Raw genomic sequence first — 13,023 nt, 5'->3', positions numbered from 1 at the left:
ATGTTGATTCTTCTTTCCAGATGAATACTTCATCATCCTAGAGCCTGTTAACATCTTCCTTTATACCCCTATCTTCACACCAACTAGAGCTGAATGCATGACTAAACCTCTATTTACTTGCAAAATATCTCATCATCACCCATGTCTCTCTATTTGTGTCTCACTCTATGGAATCACACAGGGGCACCCAGCAGGATAGTGGGAAGACTGGCATGGGATAAAGAAGGCAAGGAGCCCAAACCAGCCAGAGCCTTGAAGGCAAGAGGAGGATTTGTAATTTATCAAAAGAACAAAGAGAAAGCATTCAAGCAAGGGAATGACGTAATTAAAGTAGAATTTTCTAAATAACCCTCTGACTCCTGTATGGAGAATAGGATGGTGCTATATGGAGAAGAGGAAGGTGGTAAGGGTGGATGTGGGAAAACCAGTCAGTAGTCACTCAGTATGTATTTTTGAGCACTGATGTGTGCTAAGACACTTGTCCAGACATTGTAGGGACAGTGGAAAGATGAACACAAATTCTGTCCCATGATCTTGAATTGTATTGCAATATCATGGCAAACAGTCATGGTTACTGGGCCTGGGATACTGGTTTATATAGGAGATAAAATTGATAAAGTTGGTGTTAGGGTGGGTATAATGATCAAGAAAGGGATGTATGAAAACACCCTGGAGGGATGGGCTTTAGTGCTGGTTATGTAGCTCATAAAAAATGCAGATGTGTGATGGAAGAGTGTTTGTAGGATGGCCCAGACACTCATGTATTGTCTTGGGGAATGTGAGTCTGATTCACAGTGTGAGTCCAGAGCAAGCACTCTTTATTAAGAAAGCTGAAAGAGATTCTCTGTGACATTTCAACCTATATGAAGTGTTTTGATGGGGTCCAGCCCAGGTAGACATTGTATATGATGAAACTCTCCAATTCTCAGCCGTGATGAGGGCCAGTGAGGAAACAGAAGATATTGAGGGCCATGCACTTTTTGTCCTATCGCCAAGAAATGGCTTACTTTCAGTTCCCCATCATTCTTCCCTATTTGAAGCTTTCTAAACAAGTGACCTCCAATCCATTTTACTTTCCTACTTGTTATGGGCTGAACTGTGTCCACCCCCCCCCAAAAAAAATCATATGTTGAAGTCTTAATCCCTAGGATTTCAGAATTGTGACTATATTTGGAGATCAGGTTTTAGACCCTTAAATGAAGTCATGAGGACAGGCCCCAATCCAACATAACTGGTATCCTTTAGGAAATCAGACACGAACACAGAGACCACATGAAGACTTAGGGAGAAGACCACCATCTACAAGCCAAAAAGAGAGACTCAGGAGAAACCAATCCTGCTGACACCTTCAGCTTGGACTTCCAGACTCCAGGACTATGAGAATATGAATTTCTATTGTTCAAGCTTCTTTTTCTCTGGTACTTTGTTACAGCAGCCCTAGAAAATTAACAAACCATTGATCTGGACCCTGAGGTCTTCCTCCACTCTGCTCTCTGTGTCACTCACAGATATGCGTGCACACACAAAGACACACACACAGTTTCTTACCACAGTCTCCGAATATTACAGCCGGGTCGCTGGAGCATTTCACATAACACCTGTACCCCTGGGTCCCCCAGAGCATTGTCACTGAGGTTCAGTTCAGTGAGGTTCAGTGAGTTAGTGCTTAGGACTGAGAAAAGCCCCTGCCAAAGGCTGAGAGTGACATAACAATTCACCAACCTGAAATTGTAGGGAAGGAAGAAAGAAAAGAAAATCAGGAGTGTCTGGCCCCAGTTCAAAGACTCCCCAAGGATTAAGAACTGACTCACAGAACCAAAAATTGCCTACTAAGGAATGACAAAGACCAGGGGGCCATGGTAAGACTGTCCTGCATACCTTATTATGGAAACAGCATGAGTCTGTGACTGGCTGCCTTGGCACACCCTCCAGTACCTCCCTCAGATGTCTTTCTCCTCCCTCTGTCATCAGACAGCTGTCCTGCCCAAGGCCTTGTTTTCTGTTAAGTGATCCAGAGACTACACTGTGAGATCCAGATCTCAGATCTCACATTGGCTGCATAATAGCATCACCAATGTTCTCAAAAGAGAGCCAGGCCACACCATAGGACTAAAGTCAGAATCTCTGAGGCAGGACCAAGTATATCAATAGTTTTAAGACTTCCACATGGTTCCAACATGCAATCCTTGTTAGAATACAGATTCTGGCTCTGTGTGTCTAAGATTGTGCCTGCAATTCTGCACTTTTGACAGCATGGGGTGGGATATCCATGCTGCTGGCCTTCAGAAGGTTCTGGAACACACAAAGCAAGCTCCTGCCCTCAGAAGAAGGTAACTGTCACCCAATCAAATGGGCATCAGGCTTTTCATCAGGAGTTTTAATTCAAGTCTCTCCCAGCCTTCTTTATAGCTCTGTAATCTTGATCAGGTTTCTTTCCAACATAGTTTTTAGGGCCCTAAGAGACAGATGTGCTTCCTTCCCTCATTACCTTTCTCTCACCCTCTCTAGGTTTTCTGAATCATTTCCCATCATAGGGACATAATTGTTTCCCCAGCCTCTGCCCTCTGAACCCACTGTTCCCTCTGTTTGAGCTGCCCCTTGCCCACACTCAGGTTTCTCATACTCCATGTGTCAGAGTCCAGCTGTTCAAGGGCTTCCCACCATGTGTTTCTGGCGCATTCTATATGTGTTCTTGCCATAGCCCATCCTCTCCACTGTCTGTCCTTTTTTCCCAGATATCCCCACAATTGAACCTTAAGTTGCTATGAGCAAGGCCTGGGTCTTCATCACCACTGAACCCCCAGCAGGAGGTCCTGGATGACCAAATGATAAATTAAAAGGTCATCCTGCTAGTGATGCCAAGGATGAAAGAAGGAGCTGAAAATTTATTATTCTTGGTGGAAAGGCCAGTCTCCTTTCTCCTTAATTTTATCCCGTATCAAGTGCTTTCTGTGCAGGTTAAGCCCAAGCTTTCATAGACTATCCACCCTCCCACCGTAGCTGTGGCAGTTCCCAAGCAGGGACTTCAGAGGTCAGGTAACTGAACTGCATTGCTGTCCCAACATAGCAACTCGCCTCTGATCTCCTACATTACTGAACAGACCCCAAAGAGGGAGCTGTTGGTGACTTCCTGGTTGTAAACACAGTGCAGGAGCTTAAAAGCACCCTCTCCTTTCCAGGCCTATGTCCCTCAATTTTCCCTCATTATATCTGTTCCAATGAAGCCATGTCCCTTGGCATAGTCTCCTATGTACATTTTTCCTCAGACACCAGACTCTACTGCTAGAATCCCTTTAACTTCTCCTGCACTCACCCACATCCTACCAGTCCTTCAAGGCAGGCTCAAAACTTACTCCTCTGATAAACCTCCCCCCAGCACCCAGAACTAAAGGCTTTCTGTCCTCTGTGTTCCTGGGACAGTCACTGGGGTTGTTTGGCTCCTTGTGTGTTAACTGAATACTATGCAGTAGAGCCCCAAGTCGACTGCAAGCATTTTGAGTTTACATTTTTATTCAACTCTGTAACCCACATAATACCTTGCGCTGAGTTGGCATCTACCAAACACTTGCTTATTTTCTTCATTGGCTTTTCTCCTCATCCATTTATCCACCTCCCTTTCCTCTACTTGTCCATCTCTGCCACTGAAGGAGTCTGGTAGAAATGTGGGGTGGTGGTATTATTATGGAGCTGTGGCAACCATATTGTAAAGACAGTTAAGAAGCAGGCAGAAAGAACAAATGCCCAGAGAAAGGTGGCTAGATGGCGGAGGGCAGCCCTACCATTCTAATACCTACCTGAAGGCAAATCACCTTACCGGTGAGTACAGGCAGCATGAGGATCTAGGCGGACACAGTGATCCACCTCAGAGAGCTGCATTTCCCCTTCTTCCTCCTCTTCCTCCTCCTCCTCCTTTGAGGAGTTATGAAGCAGCCTCAGGGAAAGTGATTCCACGCTGTGGCAGTTCTCAATACAAAAGGAAGAAACCACATGGTCCATTCTGGTGGAGAGACTGATCTCAATTTTGGGGAAATGGCCCATGGCTTTTTGTACAAAATCCTCCTCTTGCATCTCATACAAACAGTAGAACAATTCCAGCTGGCTGGGCTGGATTTGAAGATTCTTGGCCTTGGCTTTCTCTTTAATCCATTTTAGCAGTTCCAGCCTGATGTGCTGAGAGATCTTGCAACTCAGTTTTTTCTCCAAGTAGGAGGTTCTCTCCTGGTTTACAAGGCCAAAGAGGAAACGGACAACAAAGATCAGATATCCCTTTTCAAATTTGCCGTAGTTTTCAAGAAGGACAGTCACGTCTCGGTTGGGAAGCTTGGAACTTCTCCATGGCAGGTTCCTCAACTCTCCCTGTTCCTCCTCTTCCAGCAGGTAGTACATGGCAGCAAAGAACTCCTGGAAAGTCATGTGAATGAAGCTGTAGAATTTCTCACAGTCCACTTCTTTTTGGAATAGGTTCATCCTCAAGAAAGCAGACACATCGGCCCTCTGAAGGCCATGGTTCCTAAGGTCACACTCTTCAAACAGGATTTTCTGATTCCAGATTCCATCTGCAGCCAGTGAGCAGAGACCCCGGATGTTGGTAGAGACTTGGTGTTTCTGGTTCTCTCCATGAGACTGCAACAAACTGGAGAGGAAGAAGACATACACAGCAGTGGTGGTCTTGGATGTCTGGGCAAGACTCTTGCCACTGTCCATCTGCTGCTTTAACCCAGTGCATACAATCCAGCAGACCAAGGGGATAAAGCACATGGTGAAGAGGACCTCATTCTCCTGAATCAGCCTGAAGGCCTCTGTGGCTTGTTGCTCATCTGAAAAATACTTAAAGAAATATTCCTTTCTTTTGGCCTCTGAGAAACCCAGGATCTCCACATGACGGGGACGGTCCAGCAAATGCTGCAGTTTCTCCAGAGCCACAGGTCTTGTGGTGATGAGTAAAGAGGCCTCAGGAAGGAGCCTCTTTCTGATGAGGCTGCTCAGGAGAATGTCTCCCCGCTCCACCTTCTGCCAGTTTGTGCATAGAGTCTCTGTGTGCTCATCAAAGGCACCCTGCAGCTCATCGAAGCCATCCATGAGGAAGAGAATCCTGGAAGGCTTGCTCACAATCTTATATATGGGTGGATTTGGGTCAGGGCAGCAGCTGACAATCAGGTCCCCCAGGCTCCTCCGTGTCCCGAGGCTTACCTCCCGACAGTGTATATAAAACAAATAGTCAAACCTGTCCTGGTAAATTTTCTCTGATGCCCAATCCAACATGATCTTCCTGGCCAGTATTGTTTTCCCAATGCCTGCCGCTCCCTGGAATACCACCGTGTGAACAGGCTCTGAGTGTTGGTCATCAGGCTCAAACAGCAATTCCATATTCAGGGAACTCACAGGGCTGTCCAGCATCCTGGCTGAAGTCCTGCCAATGGCCAGGAGTTCATGCTCCCTCTCCTGCTGACTCTGGTGTTCTTTGACAAGACGCAGCCTGGTGTAGCGTTTGTTGAGGTTCACACTCTCACCTAGACGGGCATTCCTGTCTTTAATACATTGGAATCTGCTCCTCACGTGTTTTTTGTACTTCTTACAGTAATCTGGGGTAAAGACAGAAAGGTAGTATTTGGAAGAAGTCCAAGCATACATTAGCTATCAACAAGGATCTGAGGTCCAGAGGGAGTGATGACCACCAGAGCTAAGGAAAGGGAGATACACATTCTCTTCACTGTGGGTATGGACAGCCCGAGAAACTCTAGGATGTCAAAATCTTCCTATACACAGTTGAGCAGGAGAACAGCAAAGTGCCATAGGTACTGTCACTTGCCAGAAAATCCTTCTTATTTGTTTTTTTTTTCCTCTTATTCAGTTTTATTCCTTTAGGTAGTCTGCAGCCCATACCTTTTAGAACCTGAGACACTCAATCACCTCCACTTGGTTCTGGGACTACAAGGAGCCATGTGAACACTGATCTGTTTTTCAGCTCTAGTGGATTTCCTGAAATGGGCCTTTGCTCACCAAGGAGAAGTAACATTTAGAATGATCAAGCTTCTCAGCTTCCAAAACTGGGTTTCCAAATGCAATAGGAAGCACTACCCTCATTGCTTACCTTTCCTTTTTTTACAAATAGAGATTCTGGTTAGGTACCCCAATAAACCCATCCACTCTTCTTCAAGGCTTTCTTCCTGGCATACCACATATACATTATCTGGAAGAACAAAAAAAAAAAAAAAAAAGAAAGAAAGAAAAAAAAAGAAATACAAAGTTAAAAATCAGGACTCCTGAATAAGATGATGTAATTGAGACCCAGTACTCAACACCTGGCACAGCTCAAAGTCACTATCCCAGACATCTTGCAAACAAAAACATAGCTTTGAACTTCAGATGACAGGTGTACAGTTTAACATCCAGTTTGTGGCATTTGTGCACTCCTAATTTCAAAGCAATGGATGTCACTATCACTTACCCAGTTAGCATTGTGTGCCCACAGTATCCAGTCTCAGGATCTCTCCCAGGCTCAGAAATCATTCAGCAAACACATGAGATAGGCAAGGTTTCTCCTATCCTTTGTTTTTGGCAAACTTCCCTTGGTGCCCTGGTTTTGAGGCCATCCCCACACTAAGTATCTAAATATGCCCAAAATGGTTATGGGCCAGCAGGATTCTCCTCCTCCCCTGCCCCCAAATGCCTGGATTAATCATACACACATTCTGAGTCTTCAAGACAGAATTGTCAAGCAGGTTTGTTTAACTCAGTGGTTCATAATCCCTACTGACTTGAAATTCACCTAGGAAGCTTTTAAAAAGCTCTACCCCTAGTAAATATTTTTCAGTCTATCCAAGATGTGACCAACACCATTATATATTTTTTATTTTTTTATAAACATATAATGTATTTTTATCCCCAGGGGTACAGGTCTGTGAATCGCCAGGTTTACACACTTCACAGCACTCACCATGGCACATACCCTCCCCAATGTCCATAATCCAACCACCCTCTCCCGACCTCCCTTCCCCCAGAAACCCTCAGTTTGTTTTGTGAGATTAAGAGTCACTTATGGTTTGTCTCCCTCCCAATCCCATCTTGTTTCATTTATTCTTTTCCTTCCCCCCAACCCCCCATGTTGCATCTCCACTTCCTCATATCAGGGAGATGATATGACAGTTGTCTTTCTCTGATTGACTTATTTCACTAAGCATAATAACCTCTAGTTCCATCCATGTCGTCGTAAATGGCAAAATTTCAATTTTTTGATGGCTGCATAGTATTCCATCGTGTATATGCATATATATATATATATATATATATATATATATATATATATACTACCACTTATTTATCCATTCATCTGTTGATGGACATCTAGGTTCTTTCCATAGTTTGGCTATTGTGGACATTGCTGCTATAAACATTAGGGTGCACATGCACTATTATATTTTGAAAGCTCCAACATGCATCTACAGTTAAGAATCATAGATCTGGGGGGCGCCTGGGTGGTTCAGTGGGTGGAGCCGCTGCCTTCGGCTCGGGTCATGATCTCGGGGTCCTGGGATCGAGTCCCGCATCGGGCTCTCTGCTCGGCAGGGAGCCTGCTTCCTCCTCTCTCTCTCTCTGCCTGCCTCTCTGCCTACTTGTGATCTCTCTCTGACAAATAAATAAATATTTTAAAAAAGAATCATAGATCTAAGCAGTCACTAAATTACACATCCTAAAGAGGAGGCACTTCACTGAAGAAACTGAGGTACAAAAGAATGAGTGCTAAGCACCAGGGGAAATATTTGGGAGATGAACCCAATATCAACATAAAGGATTCCTGGTAGGCGTCTACTCAGTCTGAATGCAAAAGCTATTGGTGACCCCAATTACAAAACAGAATCTAAACATTAACTCATGCCAAAATCATGACTTAATTCTTATCTAAAGCCTTACCCTATAATCTGGTCCTCCCCAGCAAAAGACAAACAAACTTCTTACTAGGTATAATTCTTCCATCTCATAGCCCAGTTACAGAAGCCAAAATAGCCTAGTGGTTAAGAGCCAGATTCCAGCCAAAGACACACCCAACATTGAACCCAGGCCTTGGCTCTGACTGAAAGAGAGCCACAAGCAACCAAAACCTCTTTCAGGCTCACTTTACGTGGCTGGTTGAGCTCCAGAATTATCTTTTGTTTGCAAAACTGAAATTCTATAGCCATTAAAAATTCCCCAGTCCCTACTCGGCAGCCCCTGGCAACCACTTCTTGTCTATAAATTTATCTACTCTAGTACCTATTACAAACAGAATCATACTGCATTTGTCTTTTCGTGACTGGTGTACTTCGTTTAGTAATGAAATTGAAAGTTCTTTCGAAAGTGCAGCCTGAAGGTTGCTGGCTGGTATAGTTGGTAGGCCATGAAACTCTTGATCTAGAGATTGTGAGTTCAAGCCCTGGGCGTGTACAGACTACAAAAAAAAAATAAAAAAAAAAAAGGTAAAATGCCAGTTTTGTGGTGTTTTTATGAGGAATGATGAAAATCCGTAAAAACTGCTTAATAAACTCACTTCTGTAACTTAAATTTGGTTAGCTAGTATATAAGCACTGACACAATCATAATTGTGTTATTATATGCAATTTGTTTATAACATCCACCTACCGTGCACCCCTGCCTCATGCCTCCATGTCTTGTGTCTCTCCCTCATTTCACCCATATTGCTGCTCCACTCACCATGCTTCTCCTAATCTGCTTTTCCATTTTTATTCCTCTTTTCAACTAGTTCAACATCACCATCCTGTGATTTTCTAGATTCCTCTGAGCCCTTGCTTGTGCTCTTCCCATGATCTGAACACCAAGCCAAAAGAATAAAAACTTCACTCCTAGCATCTCCATAGTCCTAGGGGTAGGTGAGCCCTGACTTTCATTTTTAAAGAAAATTTCATTTCATTTCATTCTAGTTTCATTTTTAAAGAAACTAGAAAAAAGAAAACCATTTTCCTCCAACTTCTCATAGCACTATCATGAGAAGAAAAGAGAGGATAAAGCCAAGATGGTAAAAGGAATTATCGAAAAACAAACATACTAACTTCATTGCATCAAAAAATACCATCAACAGATGAAATGGTAATCCATGGAATGGGAGAAAACATTGCAAATCATATATCTGATAGTGTTAGTATCCAGGATATATAAAGAACCCTTATAAGTCAACAACAAAAAAAATAACCCAATTAAAATATGGGAAAAAGTTGAATAGACATTTCTCCAAAGATAAACAAATGGTGAACAAGCACATGAAAAGTCATTCAGTATCAGTAGTCAATAGGGAAATGCAAACCAAAACCACAAGGAGATATCACCTCACACCCATTAGAATAACTAGTATCAAAACAAAAATAAAATAAAATAAACATTGGTGATGATGACGAAAAATTAGAACCCTTGTACCCTGTTGATGGAAGTGCAAAATGGGGCAGCCACTATAAAAAACATTATGATGGTTCCTCAAAAAATGAAACCTAGAGTCACTATATAATACAACAATTCTACTTCTGAACATATAATCAAAAGAACTGAAAGCAGGGTCTCAAAGAGGTTTGTACCTTCATGTTCCTAGCATCATTATTCACAATAAACTAGAAGCAATCTAAATGTCCACTGGTGGATAAATAAATGAACAAAATGTGGTATACGCATACCACAGGAAATTATTCTACCTTAAAAAGGACTGAAATCATGTCATATGTGACAACATGGAAGGGGCTCAAGGACTTTATACAACATAAAGCAAGCCAGATACAAACAGACAAATACTTTATCATGCAATTTATAAGTACCAAGAGTAGTTAAATTCATAGAGACGGAAGGTGGTGGTTCCAGGGTCTGAGGGGAGGGGAAAAGAGGAATTGTTGTTTAATGGCCCCAGGGTGTTGCAAGATGAAGAAAAGTTGTAGAGATTGATTGCACAACAGGAATGTGCTTAACACTGCTGAAACGTATGCTGAGAAATGGCTTAAAAAGGTAATTTTATGTTATATGAATTTTATTATGATTTTAAAAATATGCTGTCTTCCTTCCACTCACCCCACTCTGGTGCATCCCTCTTAGCTTTCTCATAAAGGTCTCTCCTGTTGATTGCAGCAAAAATCCACACTGCCATGGCCCATGCCTTCTCCTCACCATTGAAGTCAATCATCAGAGTGGCCAGATCCATGTGGTCGGCTTTCTCTGTCTGACTCCGAGGGAGTGGTCGGCACCCTTTCTGAGAAGGATAGTCTTGTAAGTGCATTTTGAACTTCTTAAAGTCTGCATCCTCCAGATCCTCCAGGTAACGGGCCAGCTTGCAACGGACACTAGTCATGTTCATCTGTGGCTTTTCTCAGGGTCCTTGTGTAGAGATTCACACAAGGAAGCTGGATGGTGAAAACAGTGCACATGCAAGGAGAGTCTTCAATAAAGTCTATCCTCTTTAGAAAGAACTAAACCATGAAAAACCCACAATACAAAGGAAAAAAAATATATATATATATATACATATATATATATGTATATATATATATATGTAAAAACTGAACTTTAATTAGATGCCATCTTTAGTTTTGAAAAGTGACCCAAATACCCACCACAACGTTTTCCTGTTGGCTTGACTCAGGGGTGTGTCCTGATCCATGGAAAAATGGTGTCCCTATGGAGAGAAACAGTAGTTAAACCTACAAAAGCAATCATGTCCACAGTACTATATGCCCAAACTGCTTCACAATGTCCCCTCAACATACCACGGGGAGAACTTTGTTCTTACTGTTTCCTGGACTATGTTCTAGGACAAACTCTTCCTCAGCTTCTGTTTCTTCATCTATAAAATGACAGAATGGAAAATATGCCTTTTCTATTCCTTCCAACTGAAAGGCTCTGGTTCCCTGTTTCTGTTTTGACCCAGGAAGTGAGTAAGTATAATTGTAATAGAGCAGCACGTGGCTAGACAGAGAAAGGAGAAGACGGACATGCACAGAGAAGGGAATGGTCTTCGACTGCACTTCCATCCATCTATTGATAGATAGAAACAAATGAGATGACATTTGGGATGCATAGGGGGAATGATAAACACATAACACCTCCTTGAGGTCTCCTGGCAACATTCACATTGTTAGAACTCATGGTTACTGAGAACCTCTCATGGGCAGGACCCTGCACTAATGTGTTTTCTTAACTCTTGCAAAGCCCTGGGAGGTAGTACATAGGCCTAGACCCACTTTATGGAAGAGGAACTGAGTCTTAGGAGAAATTAAGTGAGTTGCCCAGAGTTTCAAAACAAAAGGGGGGGTGGTTCAAAACCAGAATTTAGATCAGGTTCACTGATTTCTGAACTTATGTCCCTAAATACTACTTTCACAGCATGAAAATGTGTGTGACTCTATCATCCACTACTTACCTAGGTTCCTTAGTCAGATACCAACAATCAAGATCAAAGACAATAAAATAGATGGTTAAAAGGCAAAAAAACACTTTCGCAGCATTTACCACACACAGCATCTTGTTACAGAGTTCATGATCTGTTTTACTACATAGACTTAGAGTTCACAAAGAGCAGAGGTCAGCTACTGTGTCTTTCTCTGTTCTATGTCTCCCATATTTTGGATTAATAAATACTTTGTCTTTGTTTGGGATCAATCCCCTCACATTACTGAATTTGGGAAAGCACACCAACCCAAAGCCATAAATGATGTTAACAGGAGATAGAAGGCCTATGGAGCTGTAGAACAGTGCATATGGGAATTTAGTGTGACCACAGCGAGTGTGCAAGAAAACTGAAACATGCTCACCTCTCCTTGTATCTTCATCTTGCCTCTCACTTTTGGCTCCACACAACCACCAAGTCCATTCCTTACGCATTTGAAAGGGAGGTGGGGCATGTCCAGATAGATCCATCAGTTTTACAGACCTTCCCAGGTACCCCTCCATCAGTCTTTCCACCCACACCAGGACTCTACCTCTCCTCTGTGACCCCTATCCCTAAGTCTCATGCACTCTATCCTTTTACCTCCTGTGTCCCTTGGTGTCCAAGACATTTATTTCCTCATACACATCCACTCCTTGGCGGGGGGTGGGGGGCGTGCTTGGCAAATCTGATGCAGTTGTGGGTATAAGCTGTACACTACTTCCCTCACCCCCTGCCCCTACACACATACACACTTGCATACATGCACAGAGCCCAATAATGAGAAACATAAAAGGAATTTCCAGAAACATTGCTGAAGGGCAGACTTGGAAGTGGTCAGAAGAAATCCTTAGTGTATTAACCAAGACAACTCTGGCCCTCAACATCCCCTCCTCATTTCTCCCCAGACCTTTCCAGCCATGCAGCTCCACAGAACTGGACTCACCCAGACGACAGCCTCAGAAACAGCCCAAGAGGAAACTTGATGCATTTATAATGGTCACAGCCCAGCAGGAGAAGGAAGGATGTGGCCTCAGCATGGAGTGAACAAGCTTGCATCACAGACAAAGCCAGAGACTAACAGTTACTTATATAGCTGGATTTTCCAAACCAAATGAATAGTGTTCTTATTTCTGGCTGTAGTCATAGATGTCTGCACTGTCCTCAGTGGCCATTGGGGTAGGGATGTTCCCTCTGGGTCTCCAGCGGCCATGGGAAGGTTCTGAGTGGGATAGAGGATTCTGCCAGGGCTGGCAAGTACAGGATCAAAAGCCTGACCAGCCCTCAAGCCATCAGATGGAAACCATTGGCAGGCAGTAGGCTCTCCACATCACCTGTCACTGTCTGTAACCACCTTACTGAAGTGAGAATATGCTTGTGAAAACATCACCTCCACCAGACCACATTTATCTCCTCCCAAAGTTTCCTAATATCCTTGTATTATTGTTGTTATTTTATCATTACTTTTTTGTGTGTATGGTAAGAACACTTAATACAAGATCTACCTTTTAGTAAATATTTAGTGCACATCACAGAATGATCAGTTATGGGCACTGTGCTGCACAGATCTCCAAGACTCGGACATCTTGCATCACAGAAACTTGGTTACACTGACCGATACTTCCCCAGTC

At 43.1% G+C, this 13,023-nt stretch overlaps 1 protein-coding gene across 23 annotated transcripts in view; it reads right to left on the bottom strand.

Annotated features, from left to right (window-relative positions):
• The window catches only part of NLRP3 (NLR family pyrin domain containing 3), a 49,349-nt gene extending 36,672 nt beyond the window's left edge, over positions 1-12,677 (bottom strand). For 2 of the 23 annotated variants that reach the window (XM_082724074.1, XM_082724072.1), the window contains exons 1-6: positions 10,734-10,882; positions 10,581-10,642; positions 10,042-10,219; positions 6,092-6,190; positions 3,815-5,582; positions 1,549-1,722 (exon numbers count right to left, since the gene is read on the bottom strand). In XM_082724074.1, coding sequence (XP_082580200.1) covers positions 1,549-1,722; positions 3,815-5,582; positions 6,092-6,190; positions 10,042-10,171 — 2,171 coding nt within the window. In that variant the 5' untranslated portion in view covers positions 10,172-10,219; positions 10,581-10,642; positions 10,734-10,882. Of the gene's footprint in view, positions 1-1,548; positions 1,723-3,814; positions 5,583-6,091; positions 6,191-10,041; positions 10,371-10,580; positions 10,643-10,733; positions 10,893-11,777; positions 11,839-12,338 lie in introns of those variants that run through there. The other 21 variants (XM_082724066.1, XM_082724071.1, XM_082724077.1 and 18 more) reach the window with 19 other exon arrangements.
• Between the last annotated feature and the right edge of the window lie 346 nt (positions 12,678-13,023).

Source organism: Mustela nivalis (assembly GCF_964662115.1).
Source record: "Mustela nivalis genome assembly, chromosome: 3".
NCBI classification, from domain to species: Eukaryota; Metazoa; Chordata; class Mammalia; order Carnivora; family Mustelidae; genus Mustela; species Mustela nivalis.
Note: the sequence above shows the minus strand (reverse complement) of the source record. Positions and strands in the feature narration are given on the sequence as shown.